This window comes from Antennarius striatus, chromosome 8 (genome assembly GCF_040054535.1).
Source record: "Antennarius striatus isolate MH-2024 chromosome 8, ASM4005453v1, whole genome shotgun sequence".
Classification (NCBI taxonomy): domain Eukaryota; kingdom Metazoa; phylum Chordata; class Actinopteri; order Lophiiformes; family Antennariidae; genus Antennarius; species Antennarius striatus.
Window position 1 is genome coordinate 15,607,028 of NC_090783.1, and position 23,846 is coordinate 15,630,873.

General features: G+C 39.1%; 1 protein-coding gene across 2 annotated transcripts in view; it reads left to right on the forward strand.

Moving 5' to 3' along the window:
* The window catches only part of LOC137599637 (teneurin-3-like), a 221,358-nt gene that overhangs the window by 166,886 nt on the left and 30,626 nt on the right, over positions 1–23,846 (forward strand). For both annotated transcript variants that reach the window (XM_068320595.1, XM_068320596.1), the window contains 9 exons: positions 8,454–8,600; positions 10,927–11,057; positions 11,199–11,287; positions 13,450–13,569; positions 14,131–14,263; positions 14,357–14,485; positions 18,928–19,059; positions 19,189–19,324; positions 20,635–20,778. In XM_068320595.1, coding sequence (XP_068176696.1) covers positions 8,454–8,600; positions 10,927–11,057; positions 11,199–11,287; positions 13,450–13,569; positions 14,131–14,263; positions 14,357–14,485; positions 18,928–19,059; positions 19,189–19,324; positions 20,635–20,778 — 1,161 coding nt within the window. The remainder of the gene's footprint in view (positions 1–8,453; positions 8,601–10,926; positions 11,058–11,198; positions 11,288–13,449; positions 13,570–14,130; positions 14,264–14,356; positions 14,486–18,927; positions 19,060–19,188; positions 19,325–20,634; positions 20,779–23,846) is intronic.

A 23,846-nucleotide genomic window follows, 5' to 3' on the forward strand; every position in this document is an offset into this window, starting at 1 on the left:
CCAGCCATGATGCTTTTAGTCACCAAAGCAGTACAAATAAATTTTGTCTGCGTTCATAGTCAATTATACATACATATAATTATTACTGCAGACAAACCTGTATCTGTTTCAAGAGGAGCAAAAGGTTTGGGACAAAGAATGTGAGTCTGCAGTAATGATGGAACAAACATTTCAATTTAGTGTTCACCTGATGTTATTATGTGATCCAGAGCAGTATATTTTAAGTGTGGTTCAGTGTTTTTCTGTTCACAAATAATTTCCAAGGTTGTCAGGTCTCCAAATGTGTGTTGTTGCTGTGTTTACAGTATTTCTAGGGACCCTGCTTTATGCCTGTATTTTGTAATTCTTGCAGTATTTTGCTGTGTTCGGGGGTTTTCTGGCTATCAACCTTTAGATTAACCATCGGCTCTGTAGTCCCCTGACAATGACAGCGGTAGATCGCTGTCTTTGTACTTGCCCTCCGTTCTTGGTCTGTCATAAACAGCGAAAGATGTCTCACACATAAACCACACACACACACATACACACACACACACACACACACACACACACACACACACACACACACACACACACACACACACACACACACACACACACACACACACACACACACACATGCTCAAACACACTGCGAAGTGGCAGCAGTGTTGGTGTGTTTGTGCTTTCAAATGGTACCAGAGTGACACTATCAGGAAATACTCTACATTCACACCATCTTTCTCTCTCTCTCCCTCTCTCTCTCTCTCTCTCTCTCTCTCTCTCTCTCTCTCTCTCTCTCTCTCTCTCTCTCTCTCTCTCTCTCTCTCTCTCTCTCTCTCTCTCTCTCTCTCTCTCTCTCTCTCTCTCTCTCTCTCTCTCTCTCTCTCTCCCTCTCTCTCTCTCCCTCTCTCCCTCTCATTTTCCCCTCATACCCTCAACCATAAAAGCCTTCCAACTGCCATCACACTGCTTTTATTGCCTGTTACATTTCCAGTTGACAGAAAGGAGTCGCATTAAAAGATGAATGTTAATTGAAGCAGATCAAGTTTGAATTCAGCCTATGCTCTCCTGATGTCACTCATGAATGTTTTGACATAAATGGCTGGTTTGACAGAAGGGATGATCTGATAGAAATTTGGGATTCAAGGGTCAAGGTCATCCTGACCCAATGAAAGTCATAATGAAGGGATTTAAACTTACTGTTTGATCACAATATTATTATTCTTCTCCTTTTGTCTTTTCCCTTCAGAAGTCACCACAGTGAATCAGTTGCCTCCATCTAACCCTGTCTTCTGCATCCTCTTCTTTCTCACCAGCTACCTTCATGTCCTCTTTCACTACATCAATAAACCTCCTCTTTGGTCTTTCTCTTGGCCTCCTGCCTGGCAGTTCAAAACTCAGCATCCTTCTACCAATATATTCACTATCTCCTCTGGACATGTCCAAACCATTTCAGTCTGGCCTCTCTGACTTTATCCCCAAAACCTCTAACATGTGCTGTCCCTCTGATGTACTCATTCCTGATCCTATCCTTCCTGGTCACTGCCAAAGAGAACCTCAGCATCTTCATCTCTGCTACCTCCAGCTCTGTCTCCTGTCTTTTCCTCAGTGACACTGTCTCCAGACCAAACAACATCACTGGTCTCACCACAGTTTTGTACACCTTTCCTTACATTCTAGCCGAAACTCTTCTATCACACATCCCACCTGACACTTTTCTCCATCCGTTCCATCCTGCCTGTACACCTTCACCTCTTTTCCACACTCTCCATTACTCTGGACAGTTGACCCTAAGTACTTAAAATCCTCCACCTTCTTGATCTCTTCTCCCTGTAACCTCACTCTTCCACTTGGGTCCCTCTCATTCACACACATGTATTTTGTCTTACTGCGGCTAACCTTCATTCCTCTCCTTTCCAGGACAAACCTCCACCTCTCTAGCTTCTCCTCCACCTGTTCCCTGTTTTCACTACAGATCACAATGTCATCTGCAAACATCATAGTCCATGGAGATTCCTGTCTAACCTCGTCTGTCAGCCTGGCCATCACCATAGCGAACAAGAAGGGGCTCAGAGCTGATCCCTGATGCAGTTCCACCTCCACCTTGAACTCCTCTGTCACACCTACAGCACACCTCACCACTGTCTTCCTCATACATGTCCTGCACCGCTCTAACATACTTCTCTGCCACTCCAGACTTCCTCAGACAATACCACAGTTCCTCTCTGGGCACCCTGTCATAAGCTTTCTCCAGATCGACAAAAACACAATGCAGCTCCCTCTGGCCTTCTCTGTACTTCTCTATCAACATCCTCAAAGCAAATACTGCATCTGTAGTACTCTTTTTTTGGCATGAAACCATACTGCTGCTCACAAATGCTCACTTCTGCCCTTAGTCTAGTTTCCACTACTCTTTCCCATATCTTCATTGCTTTATTCCTCTGTAGTTGCCACAACTCTGCACATCTCCCTTGTTCTTAAAAATGGGCACCAGCACACTTCTCCTCCATTCCTCAGACATCTTCTCACTAGCTAAGATCCTGTTGAACAACCAAGTCAGAAACTCAACTGCCACCTCTCCTAGACACTTCCAAACCTCTACAGGTATATCATCAGGACCAACTGCCTTTCCACTCTTCAACCTCTTCAATGCCCTCCTCACTTCATCCTTACAAATCTTTGCTACTTCCTGGTCCACAACAGCCACCTCTTCTAGTCTTTGGTCTCTCTAATTTTCCTCGTTCATCAACTCTTCAAAGTACTCTTTTCATTTTCCCATCACACTACTGGCACCTGTCATTACACTTCCATCCCTATCCTTAATCACCCTAACCTGCTGCACGTCCTTCCCATCTCTCTCTCTGTCTTGCCAACCTGTATAGATCAGTCTCTCCCTTCTTACTGTCCAACCTAGCCTTTGCTACCTCTGCCTCCACCTTACGCTGCATCTCCCTGTACTCCTGTCTACTCTCCTCAGTCCTCTCAGTGTCCCACTTCTTCTTAGCTAACCTCTTTCTCTGTATACACTCCTTCACCTCCTCTATCCACCACAATTTCTGGCCATCATTCAATATCTTAGGTTGGAAAGGTAAAATCCATATTGTGTCCCTATTTTAAATTTAGTCAGTTACTGATTTAGCACTGAAGCTGTGCTGAATGTATAAAACTGTGCTGCCTGGCAAACGTGTGAAGAGTTCATCTTTTACAACGTCCCGCTTCTTTTCAGCAAATCCATTTTTGAAGAATTGTAGTTCACCACAAGCTTTTTGGTTCTGATGATAAGAAGCTCAAACTCCAAGTCTATCAGTCACTGCACATGAACAGAAATGGATGTGAACTGTAACTTCACTATTGCAGAAAGACATAAATCTACAAAGCTGTAATTCTTTTTTTAACCAAATTTGCTGTGTATTTTCAGACTAAACTCTCTCTATGTATTTTCTTCCTCATTCCTTCCTCTTTAAAGCCCACAATCCGGACATTAGAGTAAAAGGTACTGTACTGTTTTCTCTTTTTCTTCTCATTGCTAGCTTCTCCTTAATCATTTGCTTTTCTCTATATTTACTGTGGCACAGTGAATGCTCAGTCATTTACTTATTTTTTTTGGATTTTTTTTTCCAGTATGCTTTGTTTTTCATCACATCTTTTCAGTCATGTTGCCAGTCTTGAACATGCATTATTAGTGTTGCTTTGGAGGATTCAGAACTTTCATTTTGACAATAGCCAAATATATATAAAGATTTCTCTCTAAAAACAGCTTCATTTTCTTTTATCAGCGCTCTCAGATTTTTTAGGTTTTTCAGACATATTATAAATGAGAACTGGAGATTACCTTTTTTGTTTACTTGCCAGCTGACTTTAAATGGTTTTATATTTGTATGTTCTCTGCTGGTTCCTCAGAAATTATTATGTTTTTTATTTTTTGAATGCTGTGGTATTGTCTTCAAACTTAAGACTGTTTTTTTTGGGGGGGGGGTTGTTCTTTTCCATCAGAAGTTGCAAAAATTATTGACAAGTGAGGAGTTCATGAGCAACTGATCATGTTTACACCACTTTATTCATTTCATTGTGAGTAAGTGATGTTGATCACCAGTCTAGTTTATGTAAAGTTGCCATCAATGCAGCAAACATCAGTGCATGCCAGTGATTCATTTTAGGGAAAGATTTCTCTATAAATTATGTCCTCTCTTGTCCCTGTTGACCAGTATGGAGTGAGATGTTAGGTAACATCATAACTGGGTAATTAAATAATGTTCCGCAACTAACAACATCATAACTTAATAGACTAAATACAAAACTGTTGGTGTGAAATGTTCTGGAAAATCACTGCTCTCAGGATGTTATATTGGAGGAATGTGAAATACAGGGTCAATTTGTGAATTGTTCTTGAGGTAAATATTTATTTGTAAGACTCCAAAAAAGTTTTATTGTAGAAAGGTTTCTGTGTAGGGCAAGTTTATTGGTGAAAGGTTTCTGTGAAAAACAAGTTCTATCAGAGCATGGCTTCTGTAAATAGCATGCTCTATCGATGAAATTTTCCTCGATTGGAGAAAGGTTCTGTGCTAAAAAAGGTTTTGTATCAAGTTTCCTTTGCAGGAAAAGATCTCGTGTGGGACACAAGTTCCATTTCAGAAAAAGTTCCTATGGAAGGCAACATTCTAAAGGACAATGGTTGTTGTGCGGGACAGCTTTGATTGGAGGAAGGTTCCTGGTTGGGAGCAATTCTACTAGACAAAGGTTCCTGTGAGAAACATTTTCCATACTCCTGTGGAGGCCAGGTTGAACTGGAGAAATATACCCATGGGAGGCGGGTTCTATTTGAGAAAGGTTCCTGTATGGACCTGAGTTTTTAGAGAGAGGTTCTCATAGAGAATCAGTTCTATTGGTGAAATATTCTCATGGAGAACAGGTTCAACTGGAGAATAGTTATGTGGGATACGGCTCCCATTGGAGAAAGGTTCCTGTGGAGGGCAGGTTGTGTTGGTGCCCTGTCTTCCCAGTGTGGGGGATTCCTGCAATCACAATAGTCAATATTATCTCCCATTAAAGGTTCAACCTTCCTCTGCGCAATTATTCTGAATGATAATTCTGATCATTTGTTTCACAGAATGTGTTCTACTCATTATTCTTACACACTATTAAACACATCATCATCAGCATTGAATATTTCCCATGAAGAGTGATGTTGTAGGACCTACAGTTTCTAACACTCCACACCTCCAATCATTTTACTTCTTCAAGAATCTAATTTGCACATTATATCAAAAGAGCTATTCTCTAGCTTTGTGCAACTTAAATCCGTTACTGTGAACAGTTACTTTTAATCTGTTCAGGTTGTACTTGTGTGTGTCTCTCTCACTGCACTCCCATGACCCCAGCTCTTTCTTCTTATCCTCCTCTTCCTTTAGCCGGTATTTTCATCTGTCCATCACAGAGAGTATATTTGGCAGTGCTGCTTTTGTTTCGATTTACTTTTTTTCCCTAATTTTCCTCCCTCTCTCCCTCGTGCCCTCTCCTATTCTCAGGATATAAAGGTAATTCATGCCAAAGACTTAATACAGGCCTTACTGTCCCAAAATACAACCACTTCACACTCTGCTATGTTAACTCAACTTCCTTTGATTTAGATTTATTCCTTTTTGTCTTTTCGTTTTTGTCTAATTTTCTGCCTTTCAAAATATTGAGTGTTTCTGTTTCTGTTTTTTGTTTTTTATTATTTGTATCTTATTGTCAATATTAATACATTCTCACTATTTTAAGTTTCTTTCCTGTTTTTTTTGGTGCATTTTGTTACATAGCCCTGTCTCTGGTTATCACACAGAATACACAAAGGATATGACTTTCTATGTACGTAGCATATAATCAGAAACATGGCAGTGTACACACAAATACTGTATAGACAATCCTAAGGTTTGTAGCAACTGCTTTGCATCCAAATGCCTGATTTCTACTGTATGTGTAAATTTAGCCAGCTATCCCTCTGTCCTTTGTCTGTCTTTCTACTTTTTACTGTCTCTTCATTTTATTTCCATTTTCTTCTCAACAAATGTCCCTCTATCTTGACATTCATTCTTTGTTTTGTCTCTCAAGCTGAGCTTTGCTTGTTTCTGAACACACTGAAATTATTTCATCAGTCTGATTGCCAGCCTCTTCTGTGATCAAGGAATGTCAAGCAAAGGCATAAAGTATAGCCTTTGGGGGCATGCAGTCCACACCACCCTGTCCTCCCTATACTTTGTGCGATGCATATCTGTCTCCTTGTTGTGTTTTCACATGGATTAGAACCTGTGATTTTGTGATTTTTCACTGACAAAGCAAAAGATGCCAAAGAAATCCTCGTTTCTTCAGCCAAAAAGGCTTTCCTTTAAAGACGAGTTGAGGTCTTTGAGAAAATCATCACCTTCTGAGGTCACAAATTTCACTCAGATGGATGTAAAAACTAAACGTTTCAGCATTCTGTGGATAGTTCTGTTTTCAACTTTTTTTTCCTGTTTGTATTCCATTTGTCATCATTATGTCATTATACATCATTATACCACAATAATAATAATATTTTTTTCTCCAGATGATTTTTTTCTTTTTACTTTGAATCAAATTTTGATTGAAGCCATGCGGCTCACTGCAGCTATTTTGACTGTTGGCAATCTTAGTGGTTCATGTGAAACTACAACCTTGGTCTATTTCACTGAAGGCTGACTGTGTGTCTGTCTGTCAGTCTGTGTTGCTCACATGTGGGTTAATATATTTATCTGTGTGTATCAATCTGTCTTTCAGTCTGTCAGTCCATTTGTTGGAGAAACGTTCATCACACACGCCCAAATGCCTTAATACACATCAGGATTTAACCAATATGTGTCTCTGAAGTCTTCTTGAAGGTATTTTTGGACTGAAGCTGCTGACAGCCAGCATTTTGTGCTGACATGCAATAAAAATTCATATGCCAAAAAGCAAGTATTGTAAATGCCCAAGAAGAGGTGTGAAAAGCTTCTGAAACAGTGACACTTGACAGATAAATAATAGATGTTTTATCATTTCATTTCATTTTAGTTCATAGATATGTTACTTTTCTGACAGGTAAGTGACTAAAGGAAACATGTTTTCTCTCATCAACACACACACACATAGCACGAGCAAAATATGTTTGTACAGACTGCATAAATCTTGAACAATACATTGTTACAAATGGTCACTTCATATCATCTATTAATTGGACTTGATGATATTGACATCATTGAAATGAAGTGTGGGACTTAACAGTTGGGACTTGGTCAGAGATAGCCCTAATGTACTTTGTACAGAAATATCGACCACCTGTTGGTCAGCCAAAAAATGTATCCCTACAGCATCTGAATCTCTCAAGCAGACAAAAAATTTTCACACAAAGTGGCTGCTGCAACATTTACATTAATTTTCCCAAGCATCTGAAGTATCATCCCTACAGATCTATATTTCCTATTTATTCCTACTTCACCCCTGTCTCCAGAGAGTTTAATATTAAAGGTAACGTTTCTGTTCCTATCAACATGTTTGGGAGCAGCACTCCAGTTTCCAGCCGTTCTGGTATTTAACAACCTGTTAAGTTTTACATGAAGTGCCACTCAAAAGTGTGGACACAGTACATTTGTGATGTCCAAAAAATACCACTGACAGTGTTGAGTTACTATGTGAGTAAGATTCCATGAGTCTGTGTCCACCTGCCTCTAACTGGCCTTTGATTCTCTGTATGATTATAAGGGAATTCATAAAAGATAAGGGTCCAGGCTCCTCTTACAACTACTTGTATTATTGAGGGAGGATGTCTTCTCCTGTATGTTACCTTTGATATTATCATTTCTCAGGCATCAATCAATCGTTGCTGTCCTTGAGTAAGTAGCCTAGGAGGGTTTTCCCATTGCAGTTCCAGGCTTTTTTATTGTTTTTCCCACAGCAGATAACTACATATAATTCCTCTCTTAAATGACATTTACACACTTATTTCCCTCCAGCTTACATGAAAGTATTTCCAACATTCATGAAAAATTACCTAAACTTGCAGAAACTATACTTTCTGTTGCATTACTACCCCTCATCTCATGTGTGTAATTTCAGTATGTTTCTATTTTGTCAAAAGTGTGCGCTGACACCTCATTTCAACCAGGTGTCAGCAAGCAATGTGTAACACCTCCTGTATTTAGCACCTGGAACCCCACCCCGGCCAGTTTGTGGCTTTCGGTGGGGAGTTAAGATGCTGTTTCAGAAGCTTTTCAAGCTGAGAGGGATTGAATACAATACATTTTGACATGAAATTGGCCCCATGTAAAACATATCAATTTTCTACTGACAGAGCTCCAGTATAAAACTATCATCACCTACCTTCAAAAATGTATATTGGTTGAAGACTATTTTACATCCTGATGACCAGCAATGACCCCCATCCCACTCATTCAAACGTCTCTAATGTTTCTTACTGTGTGTTTGTCCCCTGTGCCCAGAGGGTTGCCCAGGCCTCTGCAACAACAATGGACGATGCACTCTGGAAGCCAATGGCTGGCATTGCATCTGCCAATCGGGATGGAGAGGGGCTGGGTGTCATGTAGCCATGGAAACACTGTGTACTGATGGCAAGGACAATGAAGGAGGTATATTCATCTGGATGAACTGCAAGATTGCAGATGATGATAAAATAGATGAACATGTATATATTTGTTTAACAGATGGGTGAATGGGGATGAGGACAGATTACATACAAGCAGGGAATTAGCAAGGTGTTAGCAGGTTAAGAGTGTTAACCAAGCAAAAAATAAGCAGTGATTGTAACTGGTGGTTTGTAGACCACATCTGACCAATCAGATCCCCCCACAGGCCAACAGAATACTAATTAATTCAGATCTACTGTTGCTCACCAATGGAACAGGTCCATTTGACTGATTGTTTATTAACTGACTACAGAAGTTCACCTGTTCCCCTCAATGGTTTTATTCTCCAACTCCATCCTCTTTACTCCATGGGCTCATCACCAAACAGCCTGACTCCTAGACAAACCATCCCAGATTCAAAAAGGCAACATTGATCAGGTTCAAAATAAGTTAGATATTTTTATTTGAAAGTCCAATCTCATGTTACCCATAAAAAGATAGCAAGGCGCTGGTTTAATCATGCTATCTTTCCTATTGTGGAGATTTTATTAAGCAAGAAAGTAATTAAACCTTTTGTGTATTATTTTGGCATCATGGTCTTAAATTTCATCCCTTAAACCCGATTACTGGGATTGACAAGAATAGATTAGAAAAGTGCAATGGAAATAAGATGATGAAGACAATGAAATATAACAAAAAAGTCAAAATCCCTTTTAATACTAAATGTAGAAATCCTGTCGATGGTGGAGTCGACATAACTGACTTTTACTCTGTGTGAACGAGTCAGTATATGTATATGCTGTGTATGTGTGTGTGTGTGTGTGTGTGTGTGTGTGTGTGTGTGTGTGTGTGTGTGTGTGTGTGTGTAATGTCATTCCCTGGTTCCTGTTCACGTGATAAAGAGTAATGATATCCAGTGTTTTATTACTTCCTATCTTTCCATCCTCCTCTCTACTCCTCCTCCTGTCTTCCTTCCTGTCCTTCACTCAACCCTCATATATTAATCTTTCTTTTTCCATTACTCCATAACTTCTCATCTTTTGGGACCGCGATCCTTCTCCCTCTCTCCTTAACTTAAACTAAATCAAAATTTTCCTGGAGGTTGCCAGTAAACACATATACTGCATTGCTCAAATTATAATTCTGACTGGCTCTTCCACAAGACTTTTTCCAACACCCATCTCTTGGTTCCTTCTTCCCAGTCATCAGAAAATTAAACAGAAAGACTTTTCTGTACATATCTACACGTTCAGGCTGGACCACTTGAAAGTGGGCCCGACCCTTGCAACACACAGATGTGTAAATAAATAAAATCATAAAAAGAACAGTCATTGTATTTACCTGGAAATGAAAACCTCTACAAGTTGTGAGCACCACGTCTTGAAAATTGGGACGTTCACTACAAACTCAACATAATGATGGTACATTTGGACCCAAACATTGTTTTCTCTATATTTCTTTCATTCTGACCCAATTTGCCCATCCATTTTTGACCATACTTATTTAGAGACAGCATCTTTCTCAAACCTCAATACCCCAATTTCTCTATACCCCAATTTCAGGTAGTTTATGTAGCCATTCTCCCCATCCCCTGTCCTTTTTATTTTCTAATCTGTGTATAGTTTTATTGTTCATTTTTTTTAATCCTTTCATCTCTTGTTGCATTGGAACACACAAAGGGATTTTTTTAAGTGCCCATATAGCTAAAGCATGATAAAAGTTCCCTTAAGATTACCATTATACTGAAGAAAACATGATTAAGTGCTTTTAAAATGATGCAGTGCACTAATGACTGCCCTTCAAATAGAGAAGATGTGATGCAAGGTGCATGTTGCCCTTCCAATAAAAAAAACATACTAAAAGGTTTTCTGGAATGCCCTTGGATAAAATGTGGTAAGGTACACCGTTGGGTGTCCTTCTGGTGGAGAAAATGTTATTCCATTCCCAGTAAGCTGCTCTAATTAGCTGCTAGAATAATAATTGGCCTATTTGTGCCTCTAAATGATCGAAGTTTGGTTGTCATGACAGCTGAGTCATATAATAAAGCAATCATAATTTTAATCATGCTTTGAAACTGTCTTAGCATAAATGCATTGCAAATTTCCATAAGTGATACCCTTTCGACTTTTTTGCCCCCACTCATCAGACAACTGGAATCCCACCCATTGTTGCCTAATCCGTCATTCATCAACATTCCTCTCATCATCTCTCATCCACCTTTAACTTTTCCATCATAGATTTGATGTCTTTCCATACTTCAGCTTTCTCTTCCAATGCTCGATTCTTCTCAAATCTTCTACGTCATAAAAGATTTGTGTATGTTTTTCAGATGGTTTGGTTGACTGTATGGATCCAGACTGCTGTCTAAAGCCATCCTGTCAGAACCAGTTATACTGCAAAGGGTCACCTGACCCAGGAGAGGTGCTCAGTCGGTCTCCATCATCCTTGGCTCCTCAGCAGGTTAAGAGTCTCAATCAGAAATTAAGTCAAACAAGAAGATGTTGAGTGTTATTTACATTCAACTGCACTTTCCAGTGTGGCATTTTCCAGGTATTTGAAGTGACATCTGTTTAACTATTTATTTCCTTTAATTTTCCTCAGGCTGCCAGGTCTTTCTACCAGCGAGTTCATTTTTTGGTTGGTCCTGAATCCACTCACATCATCACTGGAATCAGTCCATTCAATAAAAGGTAATTGAGTTTGTTTCTTCCTCCTCCTGGGGCCGGCAGCACAAGTGATCGAACAGGTTGTGCATCGTTTCAAAGTTTAATAATGGATTTTAAATCATTTGTTTGGGGACAAAAGCAATGATTTTCTTTAAGCGTCCACAAGATTTGGCAGAGAGGTTTCAACCTGGCATTATGTCGAAACTCCTAATATAAATGCCAGTCTCGTGTCAGTTTCACATTCTACCTCACCTGACTGTGAAAAGTGCAGGTCCTCATTCCACGCTCAACTTAACAAGAACTATTCAACAGTGTTTTGTTCTGCACCTCCAAACATGTGCATACCAACACACGATCCTCAAGTGGAATGAAGGATTTATAACCGGCCTTGTCTAAAGAAAGAAAGAAGATACTCTTCATGCTTTTGTCATGCCAGTATATTTTCTCTCAAGTTCACTACAGCATTTTCAACGGGGACCCTTTTGGGGTATACACAAGTTCAGAAAAACATTCAACATTTTTATCTACTAACCGTTTTAAGCATAAAAAAAATCTTATCCTAGCCAACATTGCTGCATAGTTCTTTAAAGAAGGGATCAAATTGCCTTCTGTCCTTCTATAACACTGTCGTTTTTCTTCATAGTGGGATCACAGTGACTTTTTTGTATTTTATAGTAGTGATTGCTTCTGCAGGCAGGTTATGCCTTACCTATGTAGCAAGTTAGCTTTATGTCTGTGTGAATATGACTGAAAGAGAGACATAGATCCCAAGACAAGGACTTAAAAGTCTTCAATTCAGCCTTGCCAAAAGATATTTCTGCCCACATCTGTCTCAGACATGACATTCAATAATTATGCTAAGAGAGAGGGAGAGTGTGGCATTCTGAAAAATAAAGAGAAAAAAGCAGAGCTACTGACAGGAAAGAAACATGATGGCAATTCTGTTTAGCCATTTTTCTGCTTGTGTCAAATTTTTTATGCAAGCCTGAATGTTTTATAAGAGCAAGGGGCCACAACCCTGTAATAAAAATGTCCTGTATTTCCATAATGGAATGGCTCTGCAACCTTATAATAAAAATATTTTATGACACTTCACAACATTAGTGCGTGTGTGTGTGGGGGGGGTATGTTAGAGTGTGTGTGGGTAGCTGAAGGAAGAAGAGTTTGTAAAAATGGCAATTTTACATTTTAAAAGATGCAGAAAATATGGTCAATTATCCCCTTGAGCTAACATTGACAAACATCCACACACATTAAGTATGTACGCGCTGCTTTGCTGGAGTCCACATGTAAATCGTTTTTTGTGCAATGTTATTGGCATTCTACACACAACAAACTGGACTGATTGACGTAGGAAGAAAATTAACTTCCTATAAACTGTACTTGCCGCAAATGTAATCAATTAATTTGTTTTCCTGATACAGAGTTTATTGTTGTGATACACTGAACAGTGTTGGTAGAATGTATGCATGAAAAAGCAAGTTACAACAATACACTTTAAAACTACAATGCAACAAATGAGTCTTGAGTTCATAATTTAGTCCTAAACTTTAATGGGTTCTTTGTCTTTTCCAGCAGCAGAGTTTTCATACATGCTTTTAATATGAAAAGTGACTTCTGTCTGAATCCATGCTGCTTGTTCACATTTCAGTAAACATTGGTTGTGTCTCATCCAAGAGTGGTCTTTGGTTTGGGTTAATGCGATAACTGTTACTACGATTATCTATTTAATGTCTTTGGCTATCCACAGCTCAGCAGTTACCTTACTAGTCCTTGGTTGATGTCATCCGTCACTTTACGCTGCAGTGTTTCACATGGATTCATAGTGATGATAATAAAGCCTGTGGTGTATGTAAGTCTGTAACCATCATCCTCAACGATCCTGTCAAAAGTGGACAGCTCTATATTCGTGTTCACACAGCCTTTAGCACTACCCTCCATATCCAGATGGATCACGAATGTTCACATCTGTGCTTCCACTGCTGTCCACCTGTGATCAGATAATTGAAGACACTCAACCAAATAACGACATTGAGGTCAAAGACACAGTGGATATTTTCTATCCCTTGTGATTCAATTTACTCAGTTAGTTATAATAAAAAACAAAATATATTCTTTCGTAAATGGTGCATCATGACAACCTCATGACAGCATGATTCTGCTTCTGCCTCCCTCCCTCTCACCAGCTTGATGTCCATCATTCGAGGTCAGGTGTTGACAGCCGATGGAACACCTCTGATTGGAGTTAATGTGACGTTTGTACACTACCCTGAACACGGACACACTATAACACGCAAGGATGGCATGTATGTAATCTGACTCTCATTCAAACTCAATATTTGTGTATCTGTTTTCTGTATGTCATTTCTGCATATTTCTCCTGCTCATTGATATATTTCCACACCTAAAGTAAATTTAAAAAAAATATTATTATTAATATTATTATTATTATTGGGACTTACTCATTCAGTGCCACCTCTGTATGTGCGCTCACAGGGTATGCTGGTGTTGCACAACACCGACCATAAAAGCTGATATACAGTGTTTCACCTTGGGGTCATTTTGTTTTCAGAAAACGGACTGACCTACGACATAGTTAAATCCGCCGGGCAGAGATAGTTTAATAAGCTGACATTAATCATTGTATTAATGAATTTATTATTGTATCAAGGTTGATGAAAATAAAAAAAGCTATAACATGGTAACACATTACAATGACATGATGTACACGACTTCTGGCCCAGACGTTGACTCTCGTTCACCTTGAGGCAAAGTTCTAAGAGTCTTTTTTTGCCGTTACATTGAAAACACATTAGAATACATTTTATGTCCTCTCTGCTTGTCTGTTTATTGTTTATGGGTTCCAGGTTTGATCTCCTGGCCAATGGTGGAGCATCCCTAACGTTGAGTTTTGAGCGTGCTCCATTCCTCATTCAGTACAGAACTGTGTGGGTGCCATGGAATGTATTCTATGTGATGGACACACTGGTCATGAAGAAGGTGAGTCTTTACTGTTGTCATCAAATGACTTAACTGTTTGATTGTTACTGAATTGAATCAGTGACCGTCACCTTTAATATTTGACTGCTTCAGGAGGAGAATGAGATTCCTAGCTGTGACCTGAGTGGTTTCATCAGACCTAGTCCTGTCATCGTTGCTTCCCCTCTCTCCACATTTTACAGAAGTACACCTGACAATGGCCCCATCATACCTGAAACACAGGTAACGAATGCTGACTGTATTTGATTATCTAGACCAATATATATGATCAATCTTCATACTTTTATTAAAAATAAGACCTGAGCGTTGTCAGTGAGCTTTGTCAAAACAGAAGGTTATTGCAAAGTATTCACTTCAATCCAGAAATATCTTTAAATATCCCCTGAGCACTAATTCACTAATCAGAAATCAATGTCTTCTTGTAAGAATCTAAACGCACACAATAAATATTTTTGACAGTCAATGCTACTGTCTTTTTTGTTATTGCAAGCAAGACTTTCTAAATCATCTTATAAATTAATTTTCCTCATTCTTTGTAATGTCGCCAACAATGCCAGTGGAAGTTGATTTAAGATTCTTTAACCCCAAAACATTTCTGGAGTTCATAGAAGAAACAATGTTTTCGCAAATCTGAAAGGACCGACATACAATCCAACTCTCCAGTACACCAAAGTTTCCAGAGTGTATTGAAAATAAGCTTTATTGATCTTTTACTTGTATGGAATCTTCCTGTGTGTCAGACACTGTCGAAGGTGCTTGTAGAAGTTTAAAAATGTGTACATCAGCCACTCAAAAAAGGGAAAGAAGTAAAAATCTCTACATACTTCAGTTCTCATAAAAAACGTGTTTGGGTCTGTGTCTGGCGCCGGGTAAGAACTGAGGCAGAGATGGTGAGTGTTGGATGATCTCATCTAGAAGCACACAATCACATGATAAAGCTCAGAAACCTCCATGGAGAGGTTGGATATATTTGTACATGCATGAACAGTTATCTTAGAGGGCACATCAAAGTTTCAATTTAGATATGTGTGTGAATAATGTTTTTTTAAATCAGTGTGGCATTGTGGATACTGGTTTTTGTCACATTTCACACTAATTTATCTGTGCGGAGTGATGAGATTGGAGCCTTTACAAGAAACACAAAATCTGTAGCAGCTGTAATAATCAACCTTTCAAATGTGAGTTGTCTGACTGGAATGTGTTGGTGATGGGGATACACCATTTAGTGTTTATCAATGTTTTTTTTCCTTCAAGGATGAACTGCGTATTCACAGTGACACCCACTCAAATCCACGACATGTTCTTTACTATTCTCTCCTTGCATTGTGTGAATTGCATTTCCAAAATTTAAAGGAGGAGTATCCCTCAAATTTAGAAGTAAAGAAGAGAAGAGTAGCCTGAAAGATTCTCAGTAGAGTGCATCTTAATCCCAAAGCTCATCAGCCTCTTCTGATTACAGATAAACCCCAATCTGAAATGCAACAAGTCATGTGACAAACTTAAATGATTTACAAATGTGTACTCAGGTGAAAAATAAAATACTTGCAGATTGATTCAAATGTGGTGTATTCAGTAATTGATTTGAATATGGTATATTAAGAAAATAACACATAAAACTATAAACAGAAGACTTGAAGTTAAACATGCCTTTCAGTGTTCTTCGGCGTAGAGAAGCATTCTCAGTCCATTTGACTTCAAAGCACTTCTGCACCTCATGTTCATTTTTCACCAGTGAATGCTGACAAGGCTTTTTCTATTTCATTCTTTCACCCAAGGCTAAACGTTTTTGCAGATTTTCACCAAAATTTAGAGATCAAACCGATTTTACTGGGAGTTTCTGTACTCAAATCCCTGTTTAAAGCCTTTCCCTCTGGAGGAGACACAGCTCGGTGTTATTTACTTTAATCTGTACCTTCTGGCACTGATCACAGTTAAGAAAACACACAGGAGAGAAAATGGCTGAAGGAAAATGAGGACTTTTTTTTTACCTAGTCCACTGTACAATATGTATTTAATATCAACGGGTTTGGACTATGGAAAATATCAACACATGCTGCCGCTAATTGCCTGCTGATAGCTTTTTCTGCTTAGTATTAATGTATTTATAACAATTAGGCTGAAAAGAAATGTGGGGGCCGGGATATAAACTTTAGTGATGTCACTGATCTTGACATCGGCTAGATGTAGTCAGTCAACATCTGTACATTCATGGGGAGAATGTGGGAGTGTTATACAGACCAGAACAATGTGCTGCTCTGTAAGTTGTGCAAGCTGGACATGTCTTATCTAATCGTGAGGGCTCCAAGAGAAAATGCCAGGGCACAGAAACATCCCTTGTTTCTGATCGTAGTAGTCACTTCATTTAAATTTTCTAAATTTATTCACCACCATTTATTTTTACAAGGTTGCTTCTGTCTAGAAGACATTGACCAGATAATATATTTCAAACAGAGATCCAAGGGAGAATTGTAATTAGATCTTTAACTTCAAAATGTGGCAACACAGTATGATATATCATGGTATTGTTTTATAATTTAGGTTCAGTTTCACCGATAATTATGAGTGAGGAAACACTTTGAAATGCTGTTGCAGTCTTTAAATCTTTCTTTGCCTGTCATTATTTTAACTACACACCATAATTAGTCAATTCACTACTAATGATAAAGTGATAAAAATAAGGACTACAGCAATGCCCCTTAAAACTTCTTTCACATGAAAGAATATGTCCAAAAAATGTTCTTAAGGGCTCATTGAAGGAAAACACGTTCTTTCATTGATCAGTACATCTAAAACTCATGGTAATATTTTTAATAGAATGAAGCCAAAATTAGTTTTTGATTGATTTCTTTGCCATTATATTATTTTTCATTTTTATTCATGTTACTTTTTTTCCTTTTGGGAGGTCAAGTTTAATATCTCGCTGATATTTTTACTTCATTCAGCTCTTCATGTCAAGCAAAACAAAGTGTCAAATGTCCTTCAATGTGAGCCAGAGAGCAGCACCAAAAATCTATGTGTGATGTGAAAGTAGATTCTATCTTTTCAAAATGTTGGAAAGCAACTCTTACTGAGTGTCAGTGGTCAGGGTGAGGAATAGAAGTGTCAGAAATACTGCCACTTCTGTCCATCCAAAATTTCAGTTTTGGATGGACAGATTGGGTCAAAGACAAACACACACAGACACACAGACACACACACACACACACACACACACACACACACACGCACACACATACTAATAGCACACACACATTCACAGACATATACAGTACAAACAGTTGTTACCATAGTCACCACAGCCAACGAATTTTTGCCATGGAGTGGTTGTTTTTATAGGAATCAGGTTTATGCACACAAAAACACACAAGCACACACATGGCGCCACACCCTGTCTTTTCACTGATTGCCTATAAGCCTAATAACACATTCCTCTTGGCAGGCAACGGGGACTCATCATGGAGGAATGTTGTAATTGTATACATATTACATTGTGTTATTTTTGTGTCATTTGTGCGTGTGTGTGTTACATATGAGGAAGAGGAAGATAAAGAAAAGAAGGCAGTGCAGTAGCTGAGGGAGCCTGCATGTGTGCAGGATTCTTAGCTGTCACTATGCATTTATCATTCCATAAGCAATTAAAAAGACGAATAAACTCCATGTCTGTTTTGTTATTTTACAGCCTTGAACAAGCTCTTCTTATTTCTATCTTTTTAAGTGTGTGTATATATGTGACTGTCAAAGATAAACAGTGTTTGTTCACATAGCAAAGCCAGCAGTGTGTGTGTATGAGGTCACCATGTGTGAGTGCAGATAAAAAGCAAGGGAATGGAAAGCTGCTACTTAGCTTTTGGTGAAGCCGAGTCCATTAATGTGCAGGGCAGTGAAGAGGGCAGTCTTAAAGAGGATGTAATGGATCTGTAATGAACATTGAATGCCTTGCTAATGAAAAGGCAATAGGGCAGAAGAAAAATATAACATTAGAAAGTCCAAATGGATCATTCCCGGAGGAGGTCTTTTTGTATTATACATCTCATTTTTCTTTGTATGCGCTTTTTCATTAATTCATTAGGTAATCTTAGTTTTTCTACTGCTGACCCTTTTGTCTAAAGTAAATCAATCCAAAATGACTCAATTTTCAGATTTTTCCATAGAAAAAGCGTGGGTGAATTCTAGTGATTGTGGGTTTTTGTTTGCTGTATGTTTTGTGTCTCAGCTAGATGGTACAGGCAGGATAAGTGATCGTTGATTACCATTCACTGGTGGCTCAGACTGAACTCACTGACCGAATTGAGTGAATTAATCCTGGTCTCCTAAACATATATTTTTATGAACTGATATTCAATGATACGATACATGCAGTGGGTGGTTTTTCTGGTGAGAGAATGCCAGAAATCGCGGAGGGACCCCACACAGACATGAGGAGAGCATAATAATAATTTGACTTGGGTCTCAAGCCCCATCCACATCAAGAATCACACGTACTCGAGGTAGTCTCAGACAGGTTACCCCCATCCAGGTCCAGCATAACTGCGATACGAGGGAAATGGTCACCACTGCTCTATCTAACATATTGGTGCTAGAACAGGCTGCAGAGTAGCTAATAACTCAGACCCTGGAGTGCTGATATGTTTCCTCTACGGTAAATCATGTTTTATACATTGCAGGTTTTACAGGAGGAAACCTCAATACCAGGTAGTGATCTAAACCTGATCTACCTCAGCTCCAGAGCTGCAGGATACAAACCAGTACTCAAAGTCACCATGACACAGTCATCAATACCATTCAGCCTAATGAAGGTGAGCTATGAATTAAAACACCATGTACATGTAAAGATGCTACTGCATATTACAAGAGAATCGCAATCATCTGCAGTCAGCTAAATATCTGTCCTCAACTAACAATAACTTTTGGTTCTGTTCATCCAGGTTCACCTCATGGTGGCCGTGGTCGGTCGACTGTTTCAGAAATGGTTCCCTGCCCAACCGAGCCTCTCCTACACCTTTATCTGGGACAAGACCGATGCTTACAGCCAACGTGTCTATGGATTATCTGAAGCAGTTGGTGAGTTAAAAATAACCTGAAATGAACTGATCTCATGCTGATTTTTTTTTCATTCATGACTTTATGAATGAATGGCAGGAAACCAGTCTTAAGGACCGTGTCATTATTCTATAATCAGTAAATGGTACAATCAACAATCATTCAATCAGATTCCAGCAGCAGCCTGCAGCTAGCGTTAGGTGCTGAGGAGCTGTGTTACATAGAGAAATCTTTTGTAAGTCGAAGACCAACAGTCGGCTGCATTTTGATTAGCTCATTGCATGTTAAGCCAGAAGCAAGTTGCTATCTTCTAGGTGCCAGATGACAAGGTTGAACCGAGAGCCGCCTTGCATTATTATTGAGGAATATACATGTTATGGATCATGAATCATTAGGCAGAGGTTGTCGCATTCATGTTGACCGTGAAGGACAGCTGGTCGTAGGTTTACTAAAGTAAGCCAATGAGATCTCATTGAACATACCTGTGATGCTGTTGCACCCCATGGCTGTGGCCCAGTCTTGTCAAGACTGAGTTCAGACATCCAATAAGAGATATTGGGTGTTGTTTTAACTATTAGTAGTAATTATAATAGGCTAAAATGCACTTCAAAGCAGTGAAGCTGGTTAACGTGAAGTAGTGGAAATGGTCTGGATTTGGATGCAAAACACAATTAAGGATCTATTAAGGCACTCAAAAAGTTGCTTTGCAGATTCTATCACTCAAAGGGTTCCACTTTATAAGGCAGCAATCATTTATTCACACACTGGTGGAGAATCCTATGAAAGGCCCCACCTTCTCATTAGAAGCTTTTACCATCCATACAAACACACACTTCAAATGAACAGCCATCAGGAGTCATTTGGACTTCATTATCTTGCTCAAGGACACTCCAACAAGTAGATTGCATGGGCTAGAGTGTAAGGCTTCAACCAATTGAAAGCTGCTCTGGCTCCTCTTGTTGAGTTTGTAATCAAAAGTCCAGAAATAAGTACCATGTGCTCTTAATCTACTATGGACCTTCATGTATCCATTACTGAATTCTAGATTAATGACCATTTAGACTTTGATTTCGGAGATGATAGGATGACATAAGATGTCGTGGGATGACATGTGAAAGCATGGACAGACATAAAGTATGATCATAAGTGAGGTAGTTAGTTTTCTTTCTTACTATTTTTCTCTGCAAAACATGGACTTTCTAAACACTGGTGGGTGTGTTTTGTGTTTGGACCTTTTGGGGTTTGAATCACAGAAACCTTTCCGTTCGTCCTGGTAAACTGGCACGGACAACAAGGGTATGAATAACCTTTTTCCCGTGTGTGTTATATAGTTTCGGTGGGGTTTGAATATGAGTCCTGCCTCGACCTCATCCTGTGGGAGAAGAGAACAGCCATGTTACAAGGCTATGAACTGGACGCGTCCAACATGGGTGGTTGGATGCTGGATAAACACCACATCCTGGACCTGCAAAATGGTAGGTTCTGGGATATGACAAAAGGTCACTCTGCACTAATCACACTGCAGCTATATCTATTCTCTCTCACACACACACACACACACACACACACATACACACCCACACACACACACACACACACACACACACACACACACACACACACACACACACACACATACACACACTGGCCTCAAGTAGAGATGATGAAGAGGAGTGAGGCTGAAGATTCAATGCAAGTTGACATTTAAAGTTCCGTTCTCTGCTGAAATATGAAAGATACGTTTGAAAACAATACATTTCTCTCTCTCTCTCTCTCTCTCTCTCTCTCTCTCTCTCTCTCTCATTCATTCTCTTTTTCTCTCTTCTTCACATTAACTGGATAATTACAAGGTGCAGATGACAGCGCTTATCACACGTTAAAAGTGTGTTAATCTCAGCTGCAGTATAAAGCAATGTTTTAATGAAGGTTTTGGTGGCTAGAGCAAAAGAAAAAGGTATTTCTTCGTGTGTGTGTGTGTGTGTGTGTGTGTGTGTGTGTGTGTGTGTGTGTGTGTGTGTGTGTGTGTGTGTGTGTGTGTGTGTGTGTGTGTGTGTGTGTGTGTGTGTGTGTGTGTGTGTGTGTGTGCATGCGTGCGTGTGTGTGTGTGTAGGTGTGTGTGTGGGGGAGGGGGGGTAGAAAGCGAGAGTTCCTCGTCAGCCTCCAGGATTTGTTCCTGCTGCTGTGATATTTTACCCCTATGCCTTTTTCTGTCTCTCTCTCTGTCTCACTAACAGGCACACACACACACACACACACACACATTTGTGCTTTTTGTCTTGTACACAGTCTTTTCAAACCATCCATCTCTCATCCTCATCTCCCCGTCTGTCATTTGTCCTTTTTTTTATTTTGCCCACTTGTAGTTCATTCCTTGTACATTCTCATATCGCTCTATATGATGGTTTTTCCTCTCTTTTTCTAAACTTCACAAAAACAAACGCCACTAGTAACAATGTGATTGGCTTACATTCAGTAATAAAAGTACTTTGATCGTATTTAAAAATTGCTATTTTTTTGAGTTATAATTTGCTTGAATCGATTATGGAGACAGAGAGGTTGACTGTTCTGTTAAATAAATAAAATTTTAACCGGGGGGGGGGGGTTCTTTCAATCTATATTCTTGTTTTAACAGAAACCATCTAAATGTGATTTCAAGGTATGGTTGAGTGCGTCAGGACATTTCTAGCCTTCCCTCCCATTAGCATCCAGAAATTAGACAGTGACCAATATGAAGTCTGAACATTTTCCACACACCTGGGAACTGATGTTGAATATTTACAGTTTAAAAACCTTTTTTCCATTGTTCTTTATTTTAGCCATGTCAGAAAGATGTAAATTTTCCCCCATCCTCTCCATTTGCTAACAGATACATCAGAAAAGTTGAAGCAAATAAAAAAGTCGAGGTTTACCCATTCATGCAAAGCCAGGTTAGCTGCTGGAGTTGATAGTGACTCATTTAATCAAAATAGTAGAAAGATGTGTGCGTCTCAGGCTTTGATGCCCTTTGGACCAAGAATCATTCATCAGGTTGTGTGATGTGCAGTTTGACCGCAACATGTGTGCAGTTTAGCAACCCACTTAAAAGCTCTGCACCTCAAGGGAAAGTTGGGATATGCCCAGAGATTTATCACACTTTGATATCGTTGAGTAAGTTTAAAAGTGACATTGAAATCAAATCATTCACTGTTGATTTGTGATGTGATCTGAAGATATGGTTCTTTACCACGTACTGGTTTATAGATACAACATCAGTTGAGGCTGCATGTTCTACTTCACAGAGTAGAGATATAGCTTCTGTGTTCTTGTGACTTTTGCATTTCTTTTGTTACTTAATCAGTGTTTACGTAACGTATATATAATTAATTATGCACAAGTAAAGTCTGCATGTCTGTCAGTTGATAAAAAAATATGTTTGTTTTTTTCCATAATTTAGGGGGTTGAGGCTTTTTCACAAGGCTGGAGTGCATTAAAATGATTTTAGTTCTTTTAAATGGATAAATGTTGTTTGACTTACGAGCTCAGTCACAGAACAGATTAAACTTGGGACTCGAGGTAGTACTGTGTCAGAAGCAAATCGCTCTGAGGAAGTTTTCCCACTTGAAATTCATCTTTGTTTTGTTATAATCAAGGGTTTGTAAAAGATCTGTTGTTGTAACACCAGCACTGTTAATAATGACTGCTTTACTGATCACAGACAGGAACACGATAAATCTCTGTTCAGGTAACTCACCTGTCAAGAACTAGCTCATATAATAATAGATATATTTTAAAAATGCATTTTGCATCTTTAAAGGCGCTTTGAATTTATAAAGCCCTTCGCTCCCTCTCTTCCTTGCTGTCCTCTATCTGTCACCCCATCCATCCACTGCTATTCATCCCTCTCTCGCTGCAGTCCTCTTGAGCTTTCAGCACCTTGTCACACAAGTGTGTGTGTGTGTGTGTGTGTGTGTGTGTGTGTGTGTGTGTGTGTGTGTGTGTGTGTGTGTGTGTGTGTGTGTGTGTGTGTGCGTGTGTGTGTATGTGTTCATTTATACGCATACTGTTCTCTGTGGATGTGATTTTTTTTATCTTGAATGGACAGAGAGAGTCTTCTATGTCAGCGGTCCCCAACCTTTTTTGCGCTACGGTTTCATCTAAGACAATATTTCACAGACCGGCCTTCATTTGCTCTATAATCGTTAATGACGCCAGGACAGCTGTAGTCTAATAATAAGTCATCCGCAGTGGTTTTATGTGAAATGCAGACATCAACAGACAATAAATAAACTTTTTTTCATAAATTGATAATCAACATCTCTGGAAACAAAATTATTGTAAGAAAGAATTATATTAAAAAGTCGATTCAAGCGACTGCACTAATGAGGTATATTTTGAAATATAACAACTTACAATAGGTGCATTCAACGTAGGAGAAATACTAATAATTTCCAATGAAAGATTGAACAAGTCAATCAAATAATAATAATTACAATGATGAGAATTAGTGGATGGGGACCGCTGATCTTGGGGTAACTCGAGACAATTACACCTGAAGTGTGTTCCA